We start from the raw sequence: 26,970 nt of genomic DNA, 5'->3' as shown, positions 1-26,970 counted from the left end.
CTAAATGTTTTCTAATTTCCTTTGTGATTTCTTGTTTTGACTCACTGGTTACTTAAGAGCATGTTATTTACACATATTTGTGAATTTTCTCACTTTCCTTCAGTTATTGGTTTGTAATTTCATTCTAATGTGGTTAAAGAAAATATTTTGTGTGGATTTTATCCTTTTATACTAAATGAGGCTTGTGTTATGCTCTAAAATATGGTCTATCTTGGAGAATATTCCATGTGCACTCGAGAAGAATGTGTATTCTGCTCCTATTGGACAGACTGTTCTACAGATGCCAGTTAGGCCTAGTTGATTCATAAGTGTTTTTCAAGTCTTCTATTTCCTTGCTGATCTTCTGCCTAGCTGTTCTATCCAATATTGAAAGCCTTATGAGTTTTTTAAATTAATGTGAAGAAATGAGAGATTTCAAAAAAAAGTAAGCTAAACAACTACCATTTATTCTCCAAGAAAGGCTGATTAAAAAGTCAATTTTTATTTTGGTGGGTGGGAACTACTCTTGTATATACCATAAACATCTTCTATTATAAAAAAATTTCATAAGACTTTTAAGCCTAACTGGCTAGTGTAGAATGTTAAAGGGGAAAAACTGAAGTCTCCTCTACCTACAGTACTGATATGTGTTAGAGCTGTTATTCTTTGTGAGGAATGGGAACCACATTAAAAAGAATATATTAATAAGTTAGCCAAATAAACATCCACAGAAAAATGTTCTCTATACAAAAGAGAATTGACAATTATTATTGAATCATTCTATCCTAAAAAAAAATGTTTTGACGCCAAATGGCTTTATTTGGAAATACAAGCACAAAAAAGGGCAAGTAAATACATAATGACAAGCAAGTCTTCCTTTCACTTGAACACTTAAGAAGCTGAGGTATGCCTGTATCTTGTTCTGGCTTTGATTTACATTTCCCTGATGGCCAATCATACTGAGCATCAGTTAGAGCAGTGATACTCAAGCAGAGGGTACATCAAAATCACCTAGAGGGCTTATAAAAATGCAGCTGCCTGAGCCCTACTCCAGAACCACTGACTCAACCTCTAATGTGTGGCACTTAGACCCATTCATTTTTAGAGACAAAAGGATATTACTGTTCTCTATTTCTAAGAGTACAGTTCAGTGGCATTAAGTATAACTGAAATGTTGTGCAACCATCAGCACTCTCCATTTCTAAGACTTTTTTCCATCATCCTAAACAGAAACTCTGTATCCATTAAATGAATCTGACTATTCCAGTCACCTCTAAGTGTAATCACACAGGATTCGTCCTTTTGTGTCTGGCTTATTTCATTTAACATGATGTCTTCAGGATCCATTCATGTCAGGATTTCTTTCTAGACTGTAATATTCCATTGTTTGCATATATCATATTTTGTTCATCTATTCATTACTTGATGAAGACTTGGATTGCTTCCATCTTTTTGGCTATTATGAAATAATGCTATGTAAACATGAATGGGTAAGTATCTATTAGAGTTCTTGCTTTCAATTATTTTGAAAGTGGAATTCTACCTAGAAGTGGAATTGCTGGATCATATGGTAACTCTCTGTTTAACTCTTTGAGGAACTGCCACACTACTTTCTCCACAGGAGCTGTACCATTTTATATTCCTAGCAGCAATGCACCAGGGTTCTAGTTTTTCCTTATCATTGCCAACACTTATTATCTTTCTTTATCTGATAGTCATCCTATTGGGTGTGAAGTGGTATCTCTTGGTTTCAATTTACATTTCCTGAATAACTAATGATGATGTAGAGCATCTTTTAATGTGCTTATCAGTCATTTGTATATCTTTTTTGGAGAAATGTCTATTGAAAACTTTGCCCATTTTTGAATTGGCTTGTTTGGTTTTTCGTTGTTGTTGTTAGGTTGTAAGAGTTCTTTATATATTCTGGATATTATCCCCCTTTTAGGAAAGTGACTTACAAATATTTTCTTCCAATTTGTGGACTGTCTTTTTATGTGCTCCATTTTTGCATTCCTTAAGACAGTGTATGGATTTTAATACTGATTTAAGCTTAAAATCAGGCTGTTTGAAAACTAAGTATTCACACTTGTAAAACCTAAAGTTGTTTACCGAAGGCAGAGGCTTACATGTAAATATAAACTTCTGACACTTGATGGTAAAAAGGAAGACTGCAGGATTGTACTTTTTAGAGAACAAAGGAAAATTAAGAGGATGTTAATTTTCTTGAAATTCATTAAATTTAGCCTCTCATGACTTTAATTCTGTAAATATTAAATATATTATAAATTATCACTACTAAAATTAACATCAAATTGTTGCTAGTATCAAAAGCAAAATTTATGTGAACTTTTAAAAGCCAAGTCAAATATAAAAAGAGTCATATATAGAAACAAAAGAATTTCTGGAATATGTAACAGAAAAAATACCAAACATTTTAAATGCAAGTGAGATAGGTGAATGACATTTTGGGAGAAACACTTTGATGGTTTGTAGTGAGAATCAAGATAAAGTAACCTTTAATATAATCCATTTAGCCTTTTATGGCTATTAACTCAGGTTAACTTTAAGGAAAATAAAACATCACATTTAGCAGGGGGAAAACCCAAGACATTCTCATGACTGAAAGATTCATGGCATCAGATAATAATTTAGCAATTATACCTTTCTGAGTTTAGAAGCGTTGGCAATTAGTACTTTAGATATATACTCCTATCAAGTGAAGTCACAAAGAATGAGGTCCCTTTAATTCTTAAATACTGCATTGCTCTCAAAAAGAGTACATTTTAATATCTATATATGAGCTATTAACATTTTGCTGTTGGTTATTAGAGACAACTGATTCTTTAATAATTGAAAACATCTAGTACATTCCTCACAATAAAACAAAATTTCAAATGGAGAAAATATTAAATGACCAAATTTAGTACCCTTTATTACTCAGAGATTAATGAAAGATAGGTCTGATAATCCCTCTCTTTCTCTCTCTCATTGGAATTTCTACATTTGGTTACTTAATCATGTCTGCAATTTTTGTCATTCAAAACAGAATGGTACTGATACAATAAATCTAATAGCTTATGATTACTATACAAATGAAACTGTATGCCTTGCTGGAAATGATCTCCTTCCAAAAGTCAGTCAGAAAATTGTTTTTATAATACAGCAAAACAACATTTCTATAAAATACAAACATTCAAATCCTCTTTTCCCCAAAGCAGAACAACTGTTGAGGACTATCATCATTATTCTACTTTCTAAAATGCACTGCTGTCACAAAGAGTATTACTTTAACTATTGATAGGATAGGAAGTATCATTCTAATATGTGTGTATACACCTCCACCCTCCATTATTTTTTGATCAACTATTGTATCCACAATGGCTGAAGGGTGCCTTCTAACCTGTAGCTCCTAAATAAATCTGGCACATCACCTGAGGAAAGGTACCAGAATAAAGTGACTAACAAGTAAAAAAAAATCACTCCAGACCAAACAGAAACTAAAGTTTTGCTCTGTGAACAGTGACAACCTTGGGCACACAGACACACACAAACACACGAGTTTACTGATGATGAAACAATATCTGTTCATTGTATTTTTAAAAAGCACATAGAAAATAGTACAAAATAAAGTTCTGCATAATGTCATCACCCAGAAAATAAGCTATTATTAACATTTTTGTGTATTTTAGGCATTTGTGCATATTTTTACTGTTAACATTGGGACATAATGTGTGTGCTGCTTTGTATTTTGCCTTTTTTTCCCTTCAAACTTTGTCAATTTGATACCTAAGAAATGATTTCATAAATTTGATTTACAGGTTTTTTATTATTAATGTGGTTGGATATTTTTTAATAATACACCGGAATTTTATTTATCTTGGATATTAGTTTTTTTAATTAGAAATATTTTGTGCTTTTACAATATAAACATACCCATTTTATGCAAATGCAAAATTGCAAAAGAACAACTGACATGGTGAAATTATCAAGACAGCATTCTTCAGAAAAAGAATGCTTTAAGAGAGAAAACAATAAGCTAAGTGTATTTGTTACCTGTCAAGTGATCTAAGTAGTACTGATAGAGTTTGCACTGAATAGGAGTCATTCTCACAGCTAACACGTATTCATGTTTTGGAGGCAAGAACTTTGTTAATGCTGTATAATCTTTCCTCTGCAATTAATAAAAAGAGAATGAAAATTAGTTAAATATATGACAGTAACTAACTGTTCTAAGAATTATCATTGCTTGCAACTAAAAAAATGTACATAAATAAATAGGTACCAGACATATAAGAAAACATTTACTTAAACATATTTACCCTCTTTAATCACACAATGATCCCATATAATTGTAGTTAATGTATTTCATGTGACTATACAATATGACGCACTGGTAAAAAGATACTGCAACACACCAGGCAGGTTTTAAATTGAAGTGGCCATATTACCAAGTGAGCAATTTAGGTTTTCAAATGGTCTCCTCTATATAGAAAAAAAGAAAAGAAAAAAAGGTGGGGAGGGGATATAGTAGGTAGTGCTAGCAAAAAGACTTGCTTTAATCATACAGTAAAACCGTTGAATCAAAGTTTGATGCAGTCTGGGTTATCCTTTGGGTAAGATGTGCCAACATGCCAGAGGATAACACATAATGTCAGGGGGAATGTTTGCCCAACTGAGAAAACAAGCCAAGTATAGGCACTCTTGAAACCATTTAATATAGGAACAGGAAAGAAAGAACACTAATGTGCTAGATACAAATGACTACCTAAACAAGAAAAACGCTGCCTAAGTAGCAGCAGTAATACAGAAATACAGTACCTGCTAGTACCTCTGGCTAACCTGAACAAACAGGATGATTTCACCTTACGTAACGGTAGTATATTCAGTCAAAATGATAGCCTGTCTCATCTGTTACATCTTTTTTGCTACCATTAATATCTAGTGTCTTAAGAAAAATACAGAACTAAGATAAAATGCAGACTGACCAACTGGTCAGTCTCTACATACTTATCTACTCATTTTAACAAAGGTTTACTGAAGATCCATGTGTAAACAACACTATTAGCCCATTAAGGTTACTGTATGTACTTGGAATTAATAAAACTGTTTCTTCAGGATTACATTAATATGGCTTCACTCATAATTCATAATTGCCTTTCCTAAAACCATTTCAAACAAATGAGGCTTGGAATACTATACTATAGAATTAGGTGAGCACAGAAATTTCTTAATCATAATAGCTGTGTTCCTTTTACATGCTCCCTATCTTAAGGATGAGAAAATCTAAACATGAACATATTAACACATGAAGTTATACACCCAGCAAATGAATTAATCAATTATGTTCTAAACCTCTCAAGGCAATTTTTTTAAAGTTCAATGCTGCATAAACTTTGGAAGAGACTGCAAAGAGATTTAACTATAAAACTATTGATACATGCTGAAAGGAGAAAGAAAACACAAAGTTTGAATTCAGAAAACATTTTGAGATTGCAATATACCAAAGTAACAATATTTTATTACTGTGGAATGTACTTGTACCTGAACACATCCAGCTAACATTTCATAGAGAATGTGAGCACGTTTTTTCATTACTCTGACATCTACCATGGTAGAATCTGCACACTGACCATTTTGGATTGGATTTATAAATCGATTCCTGAACTCCTTAATGGATCCAAGCAAATTTTCTTTGATAAAGTTAACCATGCAATGATCTAAGAAAGAAGATATTAGTTCATTAACAACAGTAATGGCTAAAAGAACTGAGAACAATTCTCTGATAAAATGCTCGTGTCTAAAAGGCATGCCATGGAAGCATTACAATTAAGCTACAAAGAAAGAACACCAAACTGAGTGTAGACTAATACTGGTTATCAGTATGATTTAGAACTGGATTACCTAAATCAGATGAGAAACTCAAATAAAACCCATCCCAAAATTCTAGACATGAATGTTTAAGAAAACACCAAAGAACATTTTATTTGAACTCACTAGTCTTTTTAATAGATACTGAGTATAAAACAACTGCTCTATAATTCTAACCATGATTTTATGGTCAGCAAGGGAATCTCGTGAAAAAAACATAGATACTGAATCAAAATAATAAAATCAGGTAATAAACTACTATATCAAATTTTGTATTAACTGATTTAGTTCCAGAAATCCTTAACAGAGTAATCAGTTGCCCTATACTATACAGGACCACAATGTGAAACAGAGCAACAGTCTATAAATGGGGCAACAGAAAAGGGGGAAACTGGAACAGACAAAAATAAAGATAAAATATAGATACATATTATAGATAAATATAAACAAGGACAAAGTGAGACAATAACCAGCATTACGAATAATAAAACAGAAAACAGTAACTATAAATACACCAAAAGAATATAAATAACATAAAAATAACAAAAAGCTATTAGAACAGATTACAATGGGAAATTTCAATTTGTTATTTGCTGAGTAACTCATGTTCCCTCTTTAGTGTCATCACACACATATGAAAATAAGGGAAATTCACAAGTCACTTCCCTGGGTTCACATCATCTATCCTCAGCCTCAGCAAACTGTATCCTGACATCAATTCAACATAGCTCTCCTCCAATCTCCACCTTCCTAAAACTTTCATGCTTAGCATTTCTTTTCAATTTCCTATCAGTACCTCCTCCAAAACTGGATATATTTTATTACAATAGCTCCTGAATAGTCACAAATGCATTTGTATTTTTTAAGCAATCATTAAGACTTCTGATACCTTGCATATACTTTAAATTTTATATTTGTATTTGAACACTCATAATGGCACACCTCTTGATTGTGGTTTATCATTTATATTTATAAAACATTCCACTTGATGGGCTTCCCTGGTGGTGCAGTGGTTGAGAGTCCGCCTGCCAATGCAGGGGACACGGGTTCGTGCCCCGGTCCGGGAGGATCCCACATGCCGTGGAGCAGCTGGGCCCGTGAGCTATGGCCACTGAGCCTGCGCGTCCAGAGCCTGTGCTCCACAACAGGAGAGGCCACAGCAGTGAGAGGCTCGTGTACCACAAAAAAAAAAAAAAACACAAAAAAACCCCATTCCACTTGAAATGAATGGTATACTTTCACAGTAGACTAAGAATGGACCTATGTAGTTCATGGTCAGAGACTATACTAGAATAAACTAAAGATAGGCAGATGGCGATGTGGCAAAAATATATCTGAGGCAATGCCAATACTCTATAGCGTAACTACAGATATTGACTCACACTCAATTAGGTTATTTTGAAGTGGGGTTCCTGTTAAAATAATCCTCCTCCTTGATCGTATAGAATTCATAGCTTTTGAAACAGCAGATGCTTCATTTTTTAGAATATGGCCTTCATCACAGACAACAAAGTCAGGGCCTAGAAAAAACAACATTTAATTAACATATAATAAAACTAAAAATATAATCCATTTAAGTTAAGTTAATCATTTTACAGTGCTGCTCTTGTGGAAAGATAAAACAACATCCTGATAAGTTATATTTTATCTGTATATGGTTAATGTGGCTCTCACTAGTATTAATTTTATTAGAGTATTAAAGTACTACTATGGATGGTACTTAAGGTTCTCTGAGAGTACAAAAATAGGCAAGAATAGAAATAATCACACAGATGAAAAGATCCCAAGAGATCTGGGGTATCTGAAAAAAATAATATCTTTTACAAATAAAAAACAGTATCTAAAGATACATTTCAGCACTAATGTATCAAGTTAAAACTATCAACTGATATGTTTATGTATAGCTGATTCACTTTGTTGTGGAGCAGAAACTAACACACCATTGTAAAGCAATTATACTCCAATAAAGATGTAAAAAGAAATAAAAAATAAAAAAAACCTATCAACTGAGGCCAAGAGCAATTTATATATACATGAAATGACAAATTTCAAAAGTTACATTTTAAGAAATAATATGTAAATCACAATAGGCCAAGTAGTATTTCCCATTTGACTTATTCCTAATAACTAATACCCATTGCTGGGGAAAAATTTAACTGATAAAGGACCGCTAAACTGATTGTTACATGGGTATTGGGGTTGGGGGGAAAACACTTTCCAAGCTGTAAAAGATCTCATAGCTGAGAGTGACTCTTTCAAAAGAAATACATATTATTATTTTATGAAAATAACCATATGTATTCTTTGCTAAAGTATCCTATAAACACAATTTGCTTGCTGCTTAACATACACACAAATTACTTAAATATTGATTTAAACAATAGCAGTTGTCAAATTATCCTCTATATGTTAGGCATTATAGAAAATGCATCTTCTACATGATTTCAAAAGTAACTGCTTCAGCATGCCTGATCAAATAACACAATTGCTATTCAGTATTTAGATGGGGCTACATGAATAGTAAGACATTTTTAAATTACTAATCGACTTTCTAAAAACTAAAATATGTATCTTGCTTTGTAAATTACCTCTTACACAAGTGATTTAAATGATTTCTACCACCTAATATTCAGTGTTCATGAGGGTGTGGTGAAGCAGGTACTCTCATATACTCTTTGTGGAAGTCTAAATTAGTATCAAACATTTTGGAAGACAATTTTACAGTATCTCTTAAAATGTAAAATATGTGCACCCTTGACCCAAATTTCAATTTCTAGGAATTTATCCTTAAGATATACTTCCACGAGTACCCCAAGATACATAAAATATTCTCTGAAGTATTGTTTGTTTAGGGTGGAAAATTGGAAACAACTTAGAAGATTGGCAAAGGGGGTTAACAAAACTATGCTATAATGGAATGTCACAGAACTAAAATTAATGATGTAGATTTCTATGTAATAACCTTGAAAGATATGCCAAATATGTTCTTTATATTATTAAACAAAAAGAAGAGTTTCAGTATCTATATTATGATTCCATTTGTATTTAAACAACCACCTCAAACAGGGTGATTTTTATCTACATATACATATATGTAGTAAAGTAAAGGATTAATCTGGCCCAAAGAAAAGTTTAGCCTTTGCCTCCACCTCTAGGGAGGTAACCTCTAAACTCCTGGAATGTCTGACCTGATAAAAATATCTCTGTTCACCTGGATGGCTTGGGACACATCAGATAGTCTATGCTAACATGATGTGGGGTGAAGGGAGAGCAGCTTTGGTCATGTGGCATCTTCTCAACTTCTGGAGGAGCTAGAGACTAAGATCACCTGCATGGGTGGTCAACCATGTCTATGTGACCAAGCCCAAACTCTAGACACCAAGGCTCGGATGAGTGTGCCTGGTTGGCAATACTCCACGTGTATTGTCACACATCACTTCTGGGAGAAGTAAGTGCTGCCTGCACGATTCCACTAACAAACTGGGTGTGGAACTCTCCTGGGCCCTGTCCTATGTGCCTTTTCCTGTGGCAGATTCTAATCTGTATCCTTTCACTGTAATAAACCATAACCATGAGTATAAAGGCTTTTCTGAGTTCTGTGAGTCCTAGTGAATTACTGAACCTGAGAGTGGTCTTGGGAACATCCAAATATTGCAATATAAAATACATGCTTGCAAAAAAATATATAATTTAAAAATGGGCAGAGGATCTGAAGAGACATTTTTCCAAAGAAGACATACAAATGGGCAACAGGTACATAAAAAGCTCCTCAACATCACTAATCATCAGGAAAATGCAAGTTAAAACCACAATGAGATATCACCTCCCACCTATCAGAATGGCTATGATAAAAAAAACAAGAAATAACAAGTGTTGGTGAGGATGTGGAGAGAAGGGAACCCTTGTGCACTGTTGGTGAGAATATAAATTGTTACAGCCACTATGGAAAACAGTAAGGAGGTTCCTCAAAAAACTAAAAATAGAACTACCATATGATCCAGCAATTCCACTACTGGGGATATAACTGGAAAAACTGAAAACAATAATTTGAAAAGATACACACCTCAACGTTCACAGTGCCACTAATTGCAAGAGCCAAGATATGGAAGCAAACCAACTGTCGACAGATGAAAGGATAAAGAAAATGTCTCTCTCTCTCTCTCTCTCTCTCTCTCTCTCTCTCTCTCACACACACACACACACACACACACACACACACACAGAGAAATGTTACTCAGCTATAAAAAAGAATGAAATTCTGCCCTTTGCAGCAATATGAATGGATCTAGAGAATACTAAGCTTAGTGATATAAGTCAAACAGAGAAAGACAAATACTGTATGATAACACTTACATGTGGAAACTAAAAAACAAAACAAACAAATGTATATAGCAAAACAGAAAATGACTCACAGATATGGAAAACAAACTAGTGGTTACCAGTGGGGAGAGAGAAGGGGGGAGGGGCAAGATAGGGATATGAGACTGAAAGATACAAACCACTATGTATAGAACACATAAGCAACAAGGATATATCGTATAGCACAGGGAATTATAGCCATTATCTTGTAATAATTTTTAATAGAGTATAATCTGTAAAAATAATGAATCACTATGCTGAACACCTGAAACTAACATAATGTTGTAAATGAAGTATACCTCAATTTTTAAAAAAAAACATTAAACTCTACATTACAAAGAATAAACTTTAATGTATGCAAATAAAATGAAGGAACTGACCTATGTAACTTTAGAAAATGATGCTTGGAAATTATAAAGCTACAGACAAAAGCAATCATACATAAGCACTGTACTCTAGTTGGTAAATTTGTTTCTCACGAGGGTATAGGTTAATAATTCTAAAACTACTTTACATATAAGATGAGGTTGAATAAATAAGTAAATGGATAGTGGATGGTTGAAGCCAAGATTCTCACTGTTGAAAAAGACAAGTAACAGAATAACAAAAAAAGACTAAAATGAACCCTATGATACTGAATTAGAGTCAAATATATCACTATGACATCAAGTTTATGTTTATACACACACACACACACACACACACACACACACACAGATAGATTTGTGTATATACCTGGATTCGTAGACCTATCACCTAGTTCTGTCTGCTGAGTGAACCTAGAAGCAATGACACTGCAGTAGCAACAAACACACCCAGTGCCCAGATCTTGGTTCGTAAACACCATTTTTCAGTGAAAGGAACCACGCATGGTTCCTTGTTGAAATGATGGACTCCAGGGCAAGGACAAATTAACATGATCCTAGAGCATACTACCAGAAAGTAATGAAGTGCTCAAAAAAATCAAAAGGATGAAACATCAAAGGGATACAGGAACCAATCTGAAAGAGCTCCCAGTGGACAAACTGGAACAATCTGAGCAACAAAATAAATAATACAGTGCTAGTTCTAACATATAAACTAATAATAGATAATTAATCTATCCTGATATAAATGACTGATTAAATAAATGGGTAAGAAGTGACAAATCTTTCTTAAAGAAAAATTAAAGAAAAATTCCAAATTTAAGTGTAGCCCACTATAATAGATGGAGCTTAATTTTTGCCCTCCCCCCACTTGGATGGGCTAGACTTAGTGACCAGCAAAGAACAGACACAGGTGAAAACAGTAACTCTACAGCAGAGAAACCTGGCAAACACTACCTTAACCAAGTGATGAAAATTAACATCACTAGTGATGTCATGTGGATCTAATTTACCCTTGATATAATGTGAGGAGAAGGATACTACACCTCTAGTACATTATTTCAAAAACCTATAATCCCAGTCTAATTACAAGAAAAACAACAGATACTAGTGAACATCCTACAGGATACTTTAACAGTACTCCACAAGACTGACAAGATAACAGAAAATAAAAGAAAGACTAAGAAACTGTCACAGACCAGAGGAGACTGTGGAGACATTACAATTAAATGCAATGTGGTACCCTGGATGAGATCCTGGAACAGAAGGTGAACAGTAATATTAAACTGGTAGAATTCAAATAGAGTTTGGAGTTTAGTTAATAATATACGAATTTCTTAGTTTTGACAAATCTGCCATGGCAATGTAAGATGAACAGTGCGGGATTTGGGTTCAAGGTAAATGGGAGTGTTCTTTACTATCATTCAACTTTTCTGTAAACAAAGAAAACACAAAACTTTCCAAAATAATTATTTTAAATGTCACTAAATGACTTACATGGAAATAACAAACATTACTCTTCATGTTATGAGCTTTAATTTCTTTTTAACTCATTTCCTCATGATGACCATATTAAGCATCTGAAACTTGTTTAAACTGTTCCAAGGAAACCTTCTGAAAAACATGCTATTCACTAGCTCATAGCTCTCTGACAACAAAACAACCACAGGACTTCTAGACGACTATTTTAATCATGAGAAAATGATAAACTTATTATTAGGCCTTAACACTTACAATGGCAATTAGTTTGGTACATGCTAATTACATCATTATCTAAAAAAAAGAGGCAAAAGTGTACGAACTTTCAGTGATAAGATTTATAAGGTCTGAGGACCTAATGTATAAATAACATCGTAATAACATGGCAACTGATAACAATGTATTATAACTGAAATCTGCTAAATGAGTAGAGCATAAATGTTCTGAACAAAAAAGAAAAAGAAAACTAAGTGAGGTAATGATGTGTAACTCAAAGGGGGTTATTCTTTCAGTGTATACATATATGAAATCATCACATTGTACACTTTAATTATGTTACAATTTTACTTCTCAATTAAGCCTCAATAAAGCTGAAAAAATAAATTAAAAGTAAAATTATAAAGGGGCAAAGCCAAGGATTCTAAATAATACTTGGATTAAATAATTCTAAATTATTTTGCCAGTGAAAAATTGGACTTTCTCAACAAACATCTAAAGCCTCAACAGTGTCTTAAAGTAATTAGATATGACAAAATAAAGTTTGATAAGGAAAAAATATAGAATACAAACAACTAAATATTCATTGGTTCTGTGGATCGTACAACTTGCTGCTTTTACAAGTCGCAAGTAAGAATCAAATATTTGGATCTTGCATCATGAAGATTACTGTTAGAAGGAATGACAGCATTGCAAATATTAACCTTCCACAGTGATGACTATTTAAAAGACAGAAAAAATGCAGCCAATTCTTCTAATGACATAAAGTTGGGAAAGAAATGTAAAGAACTGTTTTCAGAGTATGGAGAGAGCTCTTGTAATCATCTAATATTCAGACAGTCAGAAGAATCTGCGATTGTGACACAGGTACCTGGTGAATTTTTAATCATTTACAAGGTCTCCCCTGAAAACCTCAAACACTTCCAGACTCAGCAAATGAATTCTGAACATCTGGCAATATTAAGGGTGATATCATCTTAATGAAATTATACTAAGAAACAGAAGGCAAAAACCTGAAAGATAAACAAAAACCAGCTACTCAGTAGTTGGTCAATTAGTATTTGTTAAATATAAGCATATTTTTCATTCAACTTGTTTCTTTATCTCAGTGCCTGTTAATATCTTACCTGGATCAACCAAAGCTTTGTTAAATATTTCTTTAAGTTTCCTACTCTTCACATTCCTTCCTTGAGCAAGATTTCTGTACATCTCATAGCCTATGATCATAACACCACCATCTTCTTGCCATCTCTGCAGCATGTAGCTTCTCTCCTGAGGACGTTTCACAGTTGCTAATTCAGAGACCTTTTGTGAGGAAATAAAGATTTTTTAAGGTAGGAATGTATGAATACTAAATATCCCCACTGAAATATGCATCATTGGTAATTAAAAATCTTTTTATTTTACTATATGAATTTCATGCAGTTATTCTGATAATAGAAAACATTCTAAATATGATACCTCAAGCTTCTCATCATCTTTTAATCCCTCTTGCCACTTCTCAAATTCATTCATCCAATTCAAAGCAGTATTAAGAGGACAAACCACTAAAGCTGTGCTGAAATCCAATTTGTCACACAAAAGAACCGTATGAAGAAAGCTTACCACCTACAAGAAAACAAATTAAGTTGCCACCTTCATTTAAATATCTGCAAAACAAGTTAATAAATTGAGCAAACTTACAATAGTTGGGTTTTTGGATTTTGTTTTGTTTTTTGTTTTAAACAATAAAGCAACCAACCAAAGGTCAACAGGGAAAGAGATAGGTACAATAAGGGACTTCAACTAGATGATATATAAGATCCTTCCAACTCTAAAGCTCCATGATTCTATGATCGGTAATAATAATATGAATATAAAAAGTAACCACACCAAAGCAGCTACTAAGTCCCTAGTCCCCAGAGAACATCCCTACGATCTTCAGAAAATACCACTGCCCATTTAGAAGAGAATTATGTTACCAAGTATTTTTCCATGTAGTGTTCTGACTCACTGAATCTATAGTAATTGTCTTATGGCTTGAAATTTTATATATATATATAAACTAATTCCACATCTCTGCTACAACTCCTGCAGTCTTCCTGCAACTTCCTGCATTCAGAAATGTAGTATTTTAATAGTGAAAAATATATTATGTTCTCATTACTATAGGATCACAGACAGTTAAAAAGTTGGGAATTCCCTGGCAGTCCAGTGGTTAGGACTCGGTGCTTTCACTGCCAAGGGCGCAGGTTCAATCCGTGGTTGGGGAACTAAGATCCCGCAAAACCACGCAGCACGGCCAAAAAGAAAAACAGTGTTGTAAAGGAACTCCATTTCCACCTCAGACTCTTTGCAGTTTTACTGGCTATGCCTGTAACCCTACACCTTCACTTCATTAGGATCTCTGCTCAAAGATCACTTCCTAAAAGATGCTTTCCCTCTCTATTCTTCCTTAACATTTATTATCTGAAAGTACATATTTCTTATTTTATTTGATTAAAATCTCTCTCCCCCACCAGAATATAAGCTTCTTGAGGGAGAAATCTTGTTATTCTTGTTCATTGCTGTATCTCCAGCTCCTACAACTGTGCTGGAATATAAAAGAATACATATTCTTAAATTAATGAATGTACAAGAACAGAACACCTTCATGTTCTTACCTGTAAAGTCTTACCAAGGCCCATGCAGTGGGCGAGAATGCATCCTGAACCTGGAGATTTCTTTGTTTTTTTTACAGACTCACAGCAGCAATCCCACATAAACTGAACACCTAAAAATGACAGTTTCGTTATGCTCAATTTAAAGGCTCAAGTTAAAAAAAAATCTTCCGTCGGGACTTCCCTGGTGGCACAGTGGTTACGACTCACACTCCTAATGCATGGGGCCCCAGTTCGATCCCTAGTCAGGGAACTAGATCCCGCATGCATGCCACAACCAAAGTTCGCATGCCACAACTAAAGAGCCAAAGAGCCGCAACTAAGGAGCACGCCTGCCGCAACTAACACCTGGCACAACCAAATAAATATATAAAATAAAATAAGATAAAATAAAATAAATCTTCCATCATAAACACATCAAAAACATAACCAAAACTTCTAAGAAATAGAATTTTTTAAAAAGAGAGATAAAAATCTCTTAAATGTAAATGAGATTTGTTTTACGCCCCCCCCACACACACACTAAGGTTAAATAGAAAAAAATGTGAACACAAGCACACAAGAGGGTAACTTTCACTCCTCTAAACTATCACAGCAGATCTTCTCCATTCCCTGGGATGGTCCAAAGAGACATATGAATAATCCAAAATAGAAACTTCATCCAAAGGGAGAATAGATTCCTATCAAATATACTTTCAGGTTTTTTGAGTCAATCAGGAAAAAAAAATCCAGGAGATAATTCATCATTTCTCCCTTTATTCAACATTAAAAACGGAACAATAAAGGGGCTTGCTACCTAAGGAGTAGGAACTATAGAACTTCCCTTATGAATTCATTCATATACACAATCAAAACTGACTTACTGATTTCACTCTGACAAAGCAGAGGATAGGGATAATTTGGTATCTTTCGAAAACCAATGTAGGGATATTATTAACAAACATACTTGAAAAAGCATTTCCTGAAGAAGGCTTTTAGCTAACTGTACCTCTCCCTACCCCACAGCTGCCCTTAGCCAACCACTGCAGATTAGGTGAAATTCACTTGCTATATATACCCATTTGTGAGGGGCACACTTCCCCTTTCATAATACTCATTTTCTTTGCAATTGTCCAGTTTTGTTCTTCTTCATTTGCTTATGCACTCCATAAGGGCAGGGATCATATTTGTTTTGCTCACCAGTAGAAGTAACTCCAGTACTTAGCAGAATGTGAGGCACACAGGGGACACCAAATATTGGTAAAATTTAACTAAAAATGCTTTAATCATCTAATAGTTTCTTACCATCTACTTGATGGGGTTTCAATTTGATAACCATATTTCTATGAACCTGCACTAAAGGTTCTTTGGTTTCTTCATCTTCGTCTAAAACCAACTTGGTTGTTATTGGACACTTAGTGGGTGAAGCATCTTCAATTTCTATCACCTACAAGAAAGACAATTATAGTTAAGCACAAAGAAATCTTTCAAGCAATGGAGGAGTATGAGTCTTACTAAGGGAAATTTTGCAAAATACAGACACATCTACTTCCATACCATACATCCAATATTCTGGTTCAGTAAGACCAGGACAGATCACAGGTTTATATGTTGTCCAAAATCAAAAACCTCCACAAGACTTAGAATCACTGTGATAATGTTGCTGATTTAGCTCATCGGTTCTCACCTTGAACATCTCAACACGTTTTAGGTAGAGATGTGACAAAAGTAGCACTCTAAATTAATCCATGGCACCACCATTAAAATTTGGCTCCTCAAACGGGATTTTTCTATTCTTCTATAGGACATGTGAAAATGTGCAAGGGCACTTATGGTTATCACAACGACTGATTAGGACTGGTATTTAATGTAGGCAGAGGGGAAGGTAAATATAAATGTTCTACAATGTGAAAGACAGTCCCAAACAAGAACTGTCCCACCCAAGATTCCAGAAGACTCCCATTGAAAAACACTGTAAATATGTGTTGTGAAAGGGAAAAACTTTCAGAAACACTGGTTTGAGAAACTCAGGCTCGAAAGCATGACAAGAACATATAATAACCTCCAAATGCAAAAGGGAAGCAATTACCTCAAGTTTCTTATTTGAAAGAAAACTTAAATAGATATAAATACATATGAATACATGTATCTGTATATATTTTTTGCTTTCTTATCTATCCATTACATAGTATACCCAAGAACTGTATAAGCTAGGTACAAGTGTTGCCATTTTACATATGAAAAAAAAATGAGAGACTGAGAAGTTAAATAACTTACACAAGGTCATACAACTATTAAGTATCACAACACTAAGATTTATACCCAGAGGGTTAGGCTCCAGAGTCCATGCTCTTAACCACTATGCATTACTACTTTAATAAATGAAATACTTGTATAAACAGGTTTATGGTTCCATGACAATCAATAAAGATTCATGATTTTAAACTGTAGACAATGTGCTGCTTCAGGATAAAATATTAGCTGGTATCCTTTGCCTTATTTAGAACTGTAACTAGAAACGAATGGATTATTTGATACTCACTACTGAAATTTTCAAACATAAGCAAAAGTAGACAGTAGCATAATGAGCCCTGTTACCCATTATTCAACCTCAAAAATTATCAACTTCTGGCCAGTTCTGTTTCACTGACAGCCTCGCACCCGTTCTACACCTCCTTTGATTCCATAAATGATTTTGAAGCAAACCCAAGCAAGATTGGTATTTCATCTGTAAGTGTTTTAGAATGTCTCTTTAAAAGGACACTCTCGAGAGGTGCTCCCGCTCTCGGCTTGCATGTATCCCCGAGGTGTTTTGCCCTCCAGAGGGTACTTTTGGTCTCATGTCCCTTCTCTGTGCTCTGCCCATCTAAGAGGTCGGGAGAGAGGCAAGGAAACACCCAAGACTGTAGCCGAGGGGTGGGGGAGGGGGATGAGAGGAAGAGGAGACATTCCCCCTCACATCTGCCTGCAAAGGTGGCAACCGGGCAGCGTCTTCCCAGAGATGAAGCTCCCCAAGAAGTCAGCTAAGTATCCCGTCCTTGGGGACTCTAGGATAAAAGAGACTGGATCCACAGATGGAGACTTTCTTACTGTCCTTCCGTCCCTGAAATTGCGTTACTGTGAGATTTTATAAATGTTCTGCACCAACTCACAGGACGTCTCAGGAACCTAAATGACCAATACACTTCGAACTCCCTGTCTGACCCATGTGAATGAAAGGCTCTTGGTGCTGCAGCCAGGAGTCAGTGCTGTGCCTCTGAGGTGGGAGAGCCAACTTCAGGACACTGGTCCACAAGAGACCTCCCAGCTACACATAACATCAAATGGCGAAAATCTCCCAGAGATCGCCATCTCAACACCAGCACTCAGCTTCACTCAACGACCAGCAAGATACACTGCTGGACAACCTATGCCAAACACCTAGCAAGACAGGAACACAAACCCACCCATTAGCAGAGAGGCTGCCTAAAATCATAATAAGGCCACAGACACCCCAAAACACACCACCAGACGTGGACCTGCCACCAGAAACACAAGATCCAGCCTCATCCACCACAAAATAGGCACTAGTCGCCTCCACCAGGAAGCCTACACAACCCACTGAACCAACCTTAGCCACTGGGGACAGAAAACAAAAACAAGGGGAACTACGAACATAGAGCCTGCAAAAAGGAGACCCCAAACACAGTAAGATAAGCAAAATGAGAAGACAGAAAAACACACAGCAGATGAAGGAACAAGATACAATCCCAACAGACCTAACAAATTAACAGGAAATAGGCACTCTATCTGAAAAAGAATTCAGAATAATGATAGTTAAGATGATCCAAAATCTTGGAAATAGAATGGACAAAACGGAAGAAACATTTCACAAGGACCTAGAAGAACTAAAGGTGAAACAAAAAACAATGAACACCACAATAAATGAAATTAAAAATACTCTAGATGGGATCAATAGCAGAATAACTGAGGCAGAAGAACGGATAAGTGACCTGGAAGATAAAATAGTGGAAATAACTACTGCAGAGCAGAATAAAGAAAAAAGAATGAAAAGAACTGAGGACAGTCTCAGAGACCTCTGGGACAACATTAAACGCACCAACATTCGAATTATAGGGGTTCCAGAAGAAGAAGAGAAAAAGAAAGGGACTGAGAAAATATTTGAAGAAATTGTAGTTGAACACTTCCCTAATATGGGAAAGAAAATAGTTAATAAAGTCCAGGAAGCACAGAGAGTCCCATGCAGGATAAATCCAAGGAGAAATACGCCAAGACACATATTAATCAAACTGTCAAAAATTAAATACAAACAAAACATATTAAAAGCAACAAGGGAAAAATAACAAAAACGGAATCCCCATAAGGTTAACAGCTGATCTTTTAGCAGAAACTCTGCAAGCCAGAAGGGAGTGGCAGGACATATTTAAAGTGATGAAGGAGAAAAACCTGCAGCCAAGACTACTCTACCCAGCAAGGATCTCATTCAGATTTGATGGAGAAATTAAAACATTTACAGACAAGCAATAGCTGAGAGAGTTCAGCACCACCAAACCAGCTTTACAACAACTGCTAAAGGACCTTCTCTAGGCAAGAAACACAAGAGAAGGAAAAGACCTACAATAACGAACCCAAAACAATTAAGAAAATGGGACTAGGAACATACATATCGATAATTACCTTAAATGTAAATAGACTAAATGCTCCCACCAAAAGACACAGATTGGTTGAATGGATACAAAAACAAGACCCATATATATGCTGTCTAAAAGAGACCCACTTCAGACCTACAGACACATACAGACTGAAAGCAAGGGTATGGAAAAACATATTCCATGCAAATGGAAACCAAAAGAAAGCTGAAGTAGCAATTCTCCTATCAGACAAAATAGACTTTAAAATAAAGACTATTAGAAGAGACAAAGAAGGACACTACATAATGATCAAGGGATTGATCCAAGAAGAAGATATAACAATTGTAAATATTTATGCACCCAACATAGGAGCACCTCAATACATAAGGCAAATACTAACAGCCAAAAAAGGGGAAATCGACATTAACACATTCATAGTAGGGGACTTTAACACCCCACTTTCACCAATGGACAGATCATCCAAAATGAAAATAAATAAGAAAACACAAGCTTCAAATGATACATTAAACAAGATGGTTTTAATAGATATTTATAGGACATTCCATCCAAAATAACCAGAATATACATTTTTCTCAAGTGCTCATGGAACATTCTCCAGGATAGATCATACCTTGGGTCACAAAACAAGCCTTGGTAAATTTAAGAAAACTGAAATTGTATCAAGTATCTTTTCTGACCACAACACTATGAGACTAGATACCACTCACAGAAAAAGATCTGTAAAAAATACCAACACATGGAGGCTAAACAATACACTACTTAATAACGAAGTGATCACTGAAGAAATCAAAGAGGAAATCGAAAAATACCTAGAAACAAATGACAATGGAGACACGACGACCCAAAATCTATGGGATGCAGCAAAAGCACTTCTAAGAGGGAAGTTTATAGCAATACAATCCTACCTTAAGAAACAGGAAACATCTCGAATAAACAACCTAACCTTGCACCTCAAGCAATTAGAGAAAGAAGAACAAAAAAACCCCAAAGCTAGCAGAAGGAAAGAAATCATAAAAATCAGATCAGAAATAAATGAAAAAGAAATGAAGGAAATGATAGCAAAGATCAATAAAACTAAAAGCTGGTTCTTTGAGAAGATAAACAAAATAGATAAACCATTAGCCAGACTCATCACGAAAAAAAGGGAGAAGACTCAAATCAATAGAATTAGAAATGAAAAAGGAGAAGTAACAACTGACACTGCAGAAATACAAAAGATCATGAGAGATTACTACAAGCAACTCTATGCCAATAAAATTGACAACCTGGAAGAAATGGACAAATTCTTAGAAATGCACAACCTGCGAAGACTGAATCAGGAAGAAATAGAAAATATGAACAGACCAATCACAAGAAAGGAAATTGAAACTGTGCTTAAAAATCTTCCAACAAACAAAAGCCCAGGACCAGATGGCTTCACAGGTGAATTCTATCAAACATTTAGAGAAGCGCTAACACCTATCCTTCTCAAACTCTTCCAAAACATAGCAGAGGGAGGAACACTCCCAAATTCATTCTACAAGGCCACCATCACCTTGATACCAAAACCAGTCAAGGAGGTAACAAAGAAAGAAAACTACAGGCCAATATCACTGATGAACATAGATACAAAAATCCTCAACAAAATACTAGCAAACAGAATCCAACAGCACATTAAAAGGATCATACACCATGATCAAGTGGGGTTTATTCCAGGATTGCAAGGATTCTTCAATATACGCAAATCAATCAATGTGATAAACCACATTAACAAACTGAAGGAGGAAAACCATATGATCATCTCAATAGATGCAGAGAAAGCTTTCGACAAAATTCAACACCATTTATGACAAAAACCCTGCAGAAAGTAGGCACAGACAGAACTTTCCTCAACATAATAAAGGCCATATATGACAAACCGACAGCAAACATCATCCTCAATGGTAAAAAGCTGAAAGCATTTCCACTAAGATCAGGAACAAGACAAGGTTGCCCACTCTCACCACTCTTATTCAACATAGTTTTGGAAGTTTTAGCCACAGCAATCAGAGAAGAAAAGGAAATAAAAGGAATCCAAATCAGAAAAGAAAACGTAAAGCTGTCACTGCTTGCAGATGACATGATCCTATACATAGAGAACCCTAAAGATGCTACCAGAAAACTACTAGAGCTAATCAATGAATTTGGTAAAGTGGCAGGATACAAAATTAATGCACAGAAATCTCTGGCATTCCTATATACTAATGATGAAAAATCTGAAAGTAAAATCAAGAAAACACTCCCATTTACCATTGCAACAAAAAGAATAAAATATCTAGGAATAAACCTACCTAAGGAGACAAAAGACCTGTATGCAGAAAATTATAAGACACTGATGAAAGAAATTAACGATGATACAAATAGATGGAGAGATATACCATGTTCTTGGATTGGAAGAATCAACATTGTGAAAATGACTCTACTACCCAAAGCAATCTATAGATTCAATGCAATCCCTATCAAACTACCACTGGCATTTTTCACAGAAGTAGAACAAAAAATTTCACAATTTGTATGGAAACACAAAAGACCCCGAATAGCCAAAGCAATCTTGAGAACGAAAAACAGAGCTCGAGGAATCAGGCTCCCTGACTTCAGACTATACTACAAAGCTACAGTTATCAAGACGGTATGGTACTGGCACAAAAACAGAAAGATAGATCAATGGAACAGGATAGAAAGCCCAGAGATAAACCCATGCACATATGGACACCTTATCTTTGATAAAGGTGGCAGGAATGTACAGTGGAGAAAGGACAGCCTCTTCAATAAGTGGTGCTGGGAAAACTGGACAGGTACATGTAAAAGTATGAGATTAGATCACTCCCTAACACCATACACAAAAATAAGCTCAAAATGGATTAAATACCTAAATGTAAGGCCAGAAACTATCAAACTCTTAGAGGAAAACATAGGCAGAACACTCTATGACATAAATCACAGCAAGATCCTTTCTGACCCACCTCCTAGAGTAATGGAAATAAAAACAAAAATAAACAAATGGGACCTAATGAAACTTCAAAGCTTTTGCACAGCAAAGGAAACCATAAACAAGACCAAAAGACACCCCTCAGAATGGGAGAAAATATTTGCAAAGGAAGCAACCGACAAAGGATTAATCTCCAAAATTTACAAGCAGCTCATGCACCTCAATAACAAGAAAACAAACAACCCAATCCAAAAATGGGCAGAAGACCTAAATAGACATTTCTCCAAAGAAGAGATACAGACTGCCAACAAACACATGAAAGAATGCTCAACATCATTAATCATTAGAGAAATGCAAATCCAAATTACAATGAGATATCATCTCACACCAGTCAGAATGGCCATCATCAAAGAATCTAGAAACAATAAATGCTGGAGAGGGTGTGGAGAAAAGGGAACACTCTTGCACTGCTGGTGGGAATGTGAATTGGTTCAGCCACTATGGAGAACAGTATGGAGGTTCCTTAAAAAACTACAAATAGAACTACCATATGACCCAGCAATCCCACTACTGGGCATATACCCTGAGAAACCCAAAATTCAAAAAGAGTCATGTACCAAAATGTTCATTTCAGCTCTATTTACAATAGCCAGGAGATGGAAACAACCTAAGTGCCCATCATCGGATGAATGGATAAAGAAGATGTGGCACATATATACAATGGAATATTACTCAGCCATAAAAAGAAACGAAATTGAGCTATTTGTAATGAGGTGGATAGACCTAGAGTCTGTCATACAGAGTGAAGTAAGTCAGAAAGAAGAAGACAAATACCGTATGCTAACACATATATATGGAATTTCAGAAAAAAATGTCATGAAGAACCTAGGGGTAAGGCAGGAATAAAGATGCAGACCTCCTAGAGAACGGACTTGAGGTTATGGGGAGGGGGAAGGGTGAGCTGTGACAGGGCGAGAGAGAGTCATGGGCATATACATACTAACAAACATAGTAAGGTAGATAGCTAGTGGGAAGCAGCTGCATGGCACAGGGATATTGGCTCGGTGCTTTGTGACGGCCTGGAGGGGTGGGATAGGGAGGGTAGGAGGGAGGGAGACGCAAGAGGGAGGACATATGGGAACATGTGTTTATGTGTGACTGATTCACTTTGTTGTGAAGCAGAGACTGACACACCATTGTAGAGCAATTGTGCCCCAATAAAGATGTTAAAAAAAAATAAAAAAAAAGTACAATGAGATATCATCTCACACTGGTCAGAATGCCCATCATCAAAAAATCTAGAAACAATAAATGCTGGAGAGGGTGTGGAGAAAAGGGAACCCTCCTGCACTGCTGGTGGGAATGTGAATTGGTACAGCCACTATGGAGAACAGTATGGAGGTCCCTTAAAAAACTACAAATACAACTACCATATGACCCAGCAATCCCACTACTGGGCATATACCCTGAGAAAACCGTAATTCAAAAAGAGTCATGTACCAAAATGTTCATTGCAGCTCTATTTATGATAGCCCGGAGATGGAGACAACCTAAGTGCCCATCATCGGATGAATGGATAAAGAAGATGTGGCACATATATACAATGGAATATTACTCAGCCATAAAAAGAAACGAAATTGAGCTATTTGTAATGAGGTGGATAGACCTAGAGTCTGTCATACAAAGTGAAGTAAGTCAGAAATAGAGAAACAAATACTGTATACTAACACGTATATATGGAATTTAAGAAAAAAAAAAAGTCATGAAGAACCTAGGGGTAAGACAGGAATAAAGACACAGACCTACTAGAGAACGGACTTGAGGATATGGGGAGGGGGGAGGGGGAGCTGTGACAAAGCAAGAGAGAGGCATGGACATACATACACTACCAAACGTAAGGTAGATAGCTAGTGTTAAGCAGCCGCATAGCACAGGGATATCAGCTCGGGGCTTTGTGACCGCCTGGTGGGGTGGGAGGGAGAGAGAAGCAAGAGGGAAGAGATATGGGAACATATGTATATGTATAACTGATTCACTTTGTTATAAAGCAGAAATTAACACACCATTGTAAAGGAATTATACCCCAAGAAAGATGTTAAAAAATATATCTGGAAACAAATGCTGGAGAGGGTGTGGAGAAAAGGGAACCCTCTTGCACTGTTGGTGGGAATGTAAATTGATACAGCCACTATGGAGAACAGTATGGAGGTTCCTTAAAAAACTACAAATAGAACTACCATATGACCCAGCAATCCCACTACTGGGCATATACCCTGAGAAAACCATAATTCAAAAAGAGTCATGTATCAAAATGTTCATTGCAGCTCTATTTACAATAGCCTGGAGATGGAAACAACCTAAGTGTCCATCATCGGATGAACGGATAAAGAAGATGTGGCACATATATACAATGGAATATTACTCAGCCATAAAAAGATATGAAATTGAGCTATTTGTAATGAGGTAGATAGACCTAGAGTCTGTCATAGAGAGTGAAGTAAGTCAGAAAGAGAAAGACAAATTCCGTATGCTAACACATATATATGGAATTTAAGAAAAAATAAATGTCATGAAGAACCTAGGGGTAAGACAGGAATAAAGACACACAGACCTACTAGAGAATGGACTTGAGGATATGGGGAGGGGGAAGGGTAAGCTGTGAGAAAACGAGAGAGAGGCATGGACATATATACACTACCAAACGTAAGGTAGATAGCTAGTGGGAAGCAGCTGCATAGCACAGGGAGATCAGCTCGGTGCTTTGTGACTGCCTGGAGGGGTGGGATAGGGAGGGTGGGAGGGAGGGAGATGCAAGAGGGAAGAGTTATGGCAACATATGTATATGTATAACTGATTCACTTTGTTATAAAGCAGAAACTAACACACCATTGTAAAGCAATTATACTCCAATAAAGATGTAAAAAATAAAATAAAATAAAAAAGTCAATAAAGGAAGCTAAATAGTAGTCTTCTAAAAAAAAGGACACTCTCTTTTTAAAATCATAACTACAGTACCATTATTGCATGTAAAAAATGTTAAATAAGTCACAAATTTGTAATAAATCACCTGGATAGATACTTCACTTATATAAAACTGAAATTATATACAAATCAAGATTAATACTAGGATAAAGTGTGGTGGAGTATAAATAGCACAGGCCATTTAGATCCCAGCTCCATTTCAACAAGTTACTTAAACCCTCTTAGCTTCAGTTTCTCCATGCGCAAATTAGGAAAGATTATAAATAACCCACATGGGGTTGTTGCAGAGATTAAATAAGGCAGAGAATAAAAAGTATTAGGCATAGACTAAGTATTCACTAAATTTTTATTGTTTTCTAGCTTGGATGTGTCCCAGCTTCATATTGCTGGGGCAAAGCCTTTAGCCAAAATGTAAAATTCTCTGAATGTCTTGTCCTATTTGCAAGGTGTGGTAGGCAGAATCCTAAAATGGCCTCCAAGATTCCCACCCTCTGGTATAATCCCATCCCCTTGAGTGTGACTGAGATCTGTAACTATGATGAGATATCATCCCCATAATTGGGCCACTAATCAGCTGGGTTTGGTTTAATCAAAAGGGACATTCTCCTAGGTGAGCCAGACCTGATCAAGGTAAGCTCTTTAAAAGACCGAAGGGTAAGAGATGCTCTCTTCTGGTCTCCAAGACAAGCACACTGCCATACTGTGAGAAGTCTCTAGTAGCTAAGGACCTCACTGATACAATCACAAGGAACTGGATTCTGCCAATATGTGAGCTAGAAAACAACAAAGTCTTAGATGAAAATTGCAGCTCTGGCTAACATCTTAATTTCAACTTGGTGAGACACTGAGCAGACGACCCAGTAGACCAGGCTCAGCTAAGCCACTCTCAAATTCCTGACTTATAGAACTGTGAGATAATAACTTTGTCTTGTTTTAAGCTAAGCTTGTGGTATTTTTTAATGCACAGTAGTAAACTAATATACAAGGCTTTAAGAATTTCGAACCATGTATTCATAAGTGATATTTTAGCTATTAAGCACTATCTTCAGGATTGGAGATTAGTGAATCTTCATCCTGAATGGAGGAGAAGACAACTTATAAAAAAAACTGTCTACTTATTAGTGACTAAGTGCATGTGTTTATGCACTCAAGGTACAATTTAAGTAAAGTTTATATAACTAATAATAGTAATGAAATGGGAGAATTTAGGAGAAATGATAAATTAAGCTATAGCAAAGAATAATAAATAAGGACATGAAATGTATCCCATGTCTGAATTGAAAAAGGAAAAGAAAAAATGAAAGCAAAACCATTTAAGCAACATACTGAAAAGGCTGAGCCCCATTTCTGCTGATGGAGATTCAGGATCACAATGCAAGATGGAGTACTAGGGACCAAATTTACCCTCCTGCTGTAATCAATTAGGAAAGTAGACAAAATATACAAAACTAACATTTTTGGACTTTGAATAACAGGCACCAGCAGGACACTGATACCTGAGAGAA

At 35.7% G+C, this 26,970-nt stretch overlaps 1 protein-coding gene across 6 annotated transcripts in view; it reads right to left on the bottom strand.

Annotated features, from left to right (window-relative positions):
• The window catches only part of ATRX (ATRX chromatin remodeler), a 249,016-nt gene that overhangs the window by 86,657 nt on the left and 135,389 nt on the right, over positions 1-26,970 (bottom strand). For all 6 annotated transcript variants that reach the window (XM_030849631.2, XM_030849624.2, XM_030849626.2 and 3 more), the window contains 7 exons: positions 16,190-16,331; positions 14,909-15,018; positions 13,728-13,874; positions 13,394-13,571; positions 7,230-7,367; positions 5,521-5,696; positions 4,033-4,150 (listed from right to left, as the gene is read on the bottom strand). In XM_030849631.2, the coding sequence (XP_030705491.1) occupies positions 4,033-4,150; positions 5,521-5,696; positions 7,230-7,367; positions 13,394-13,571; positions 13,728-13,874; positions 14,909-15,018; positions 16,190-16,331 (1,009 nt within the window). The remainder of the gene's footprint in view (positions 1-4,032; positions 4,151-5,520; positions 5,697-7,229; positions 7,368-13,393; positions 13,572-13,727; positions 13,875-14,908; positions 15,019-16,189; positions 16,332-26,970) is intronic.

The sequence above is a fragment of the Globicephala melas genome, chromosome X (assembly GCF_963455315.2).
Source record: "Globicephala melas chromosome X, mGloMel1.2, whole genome shotgun sequence".
Taxonomy (NCBI): domain Eukaryota; kingdom Metazoa; phylum Chordata; class Mammalia; order Artiodactyla; family Delphinidae; genus Globicephala; species Globicephala melas.
This window is presented reverse-complemented; position numbering and strand designations above follow the sequence as displayed.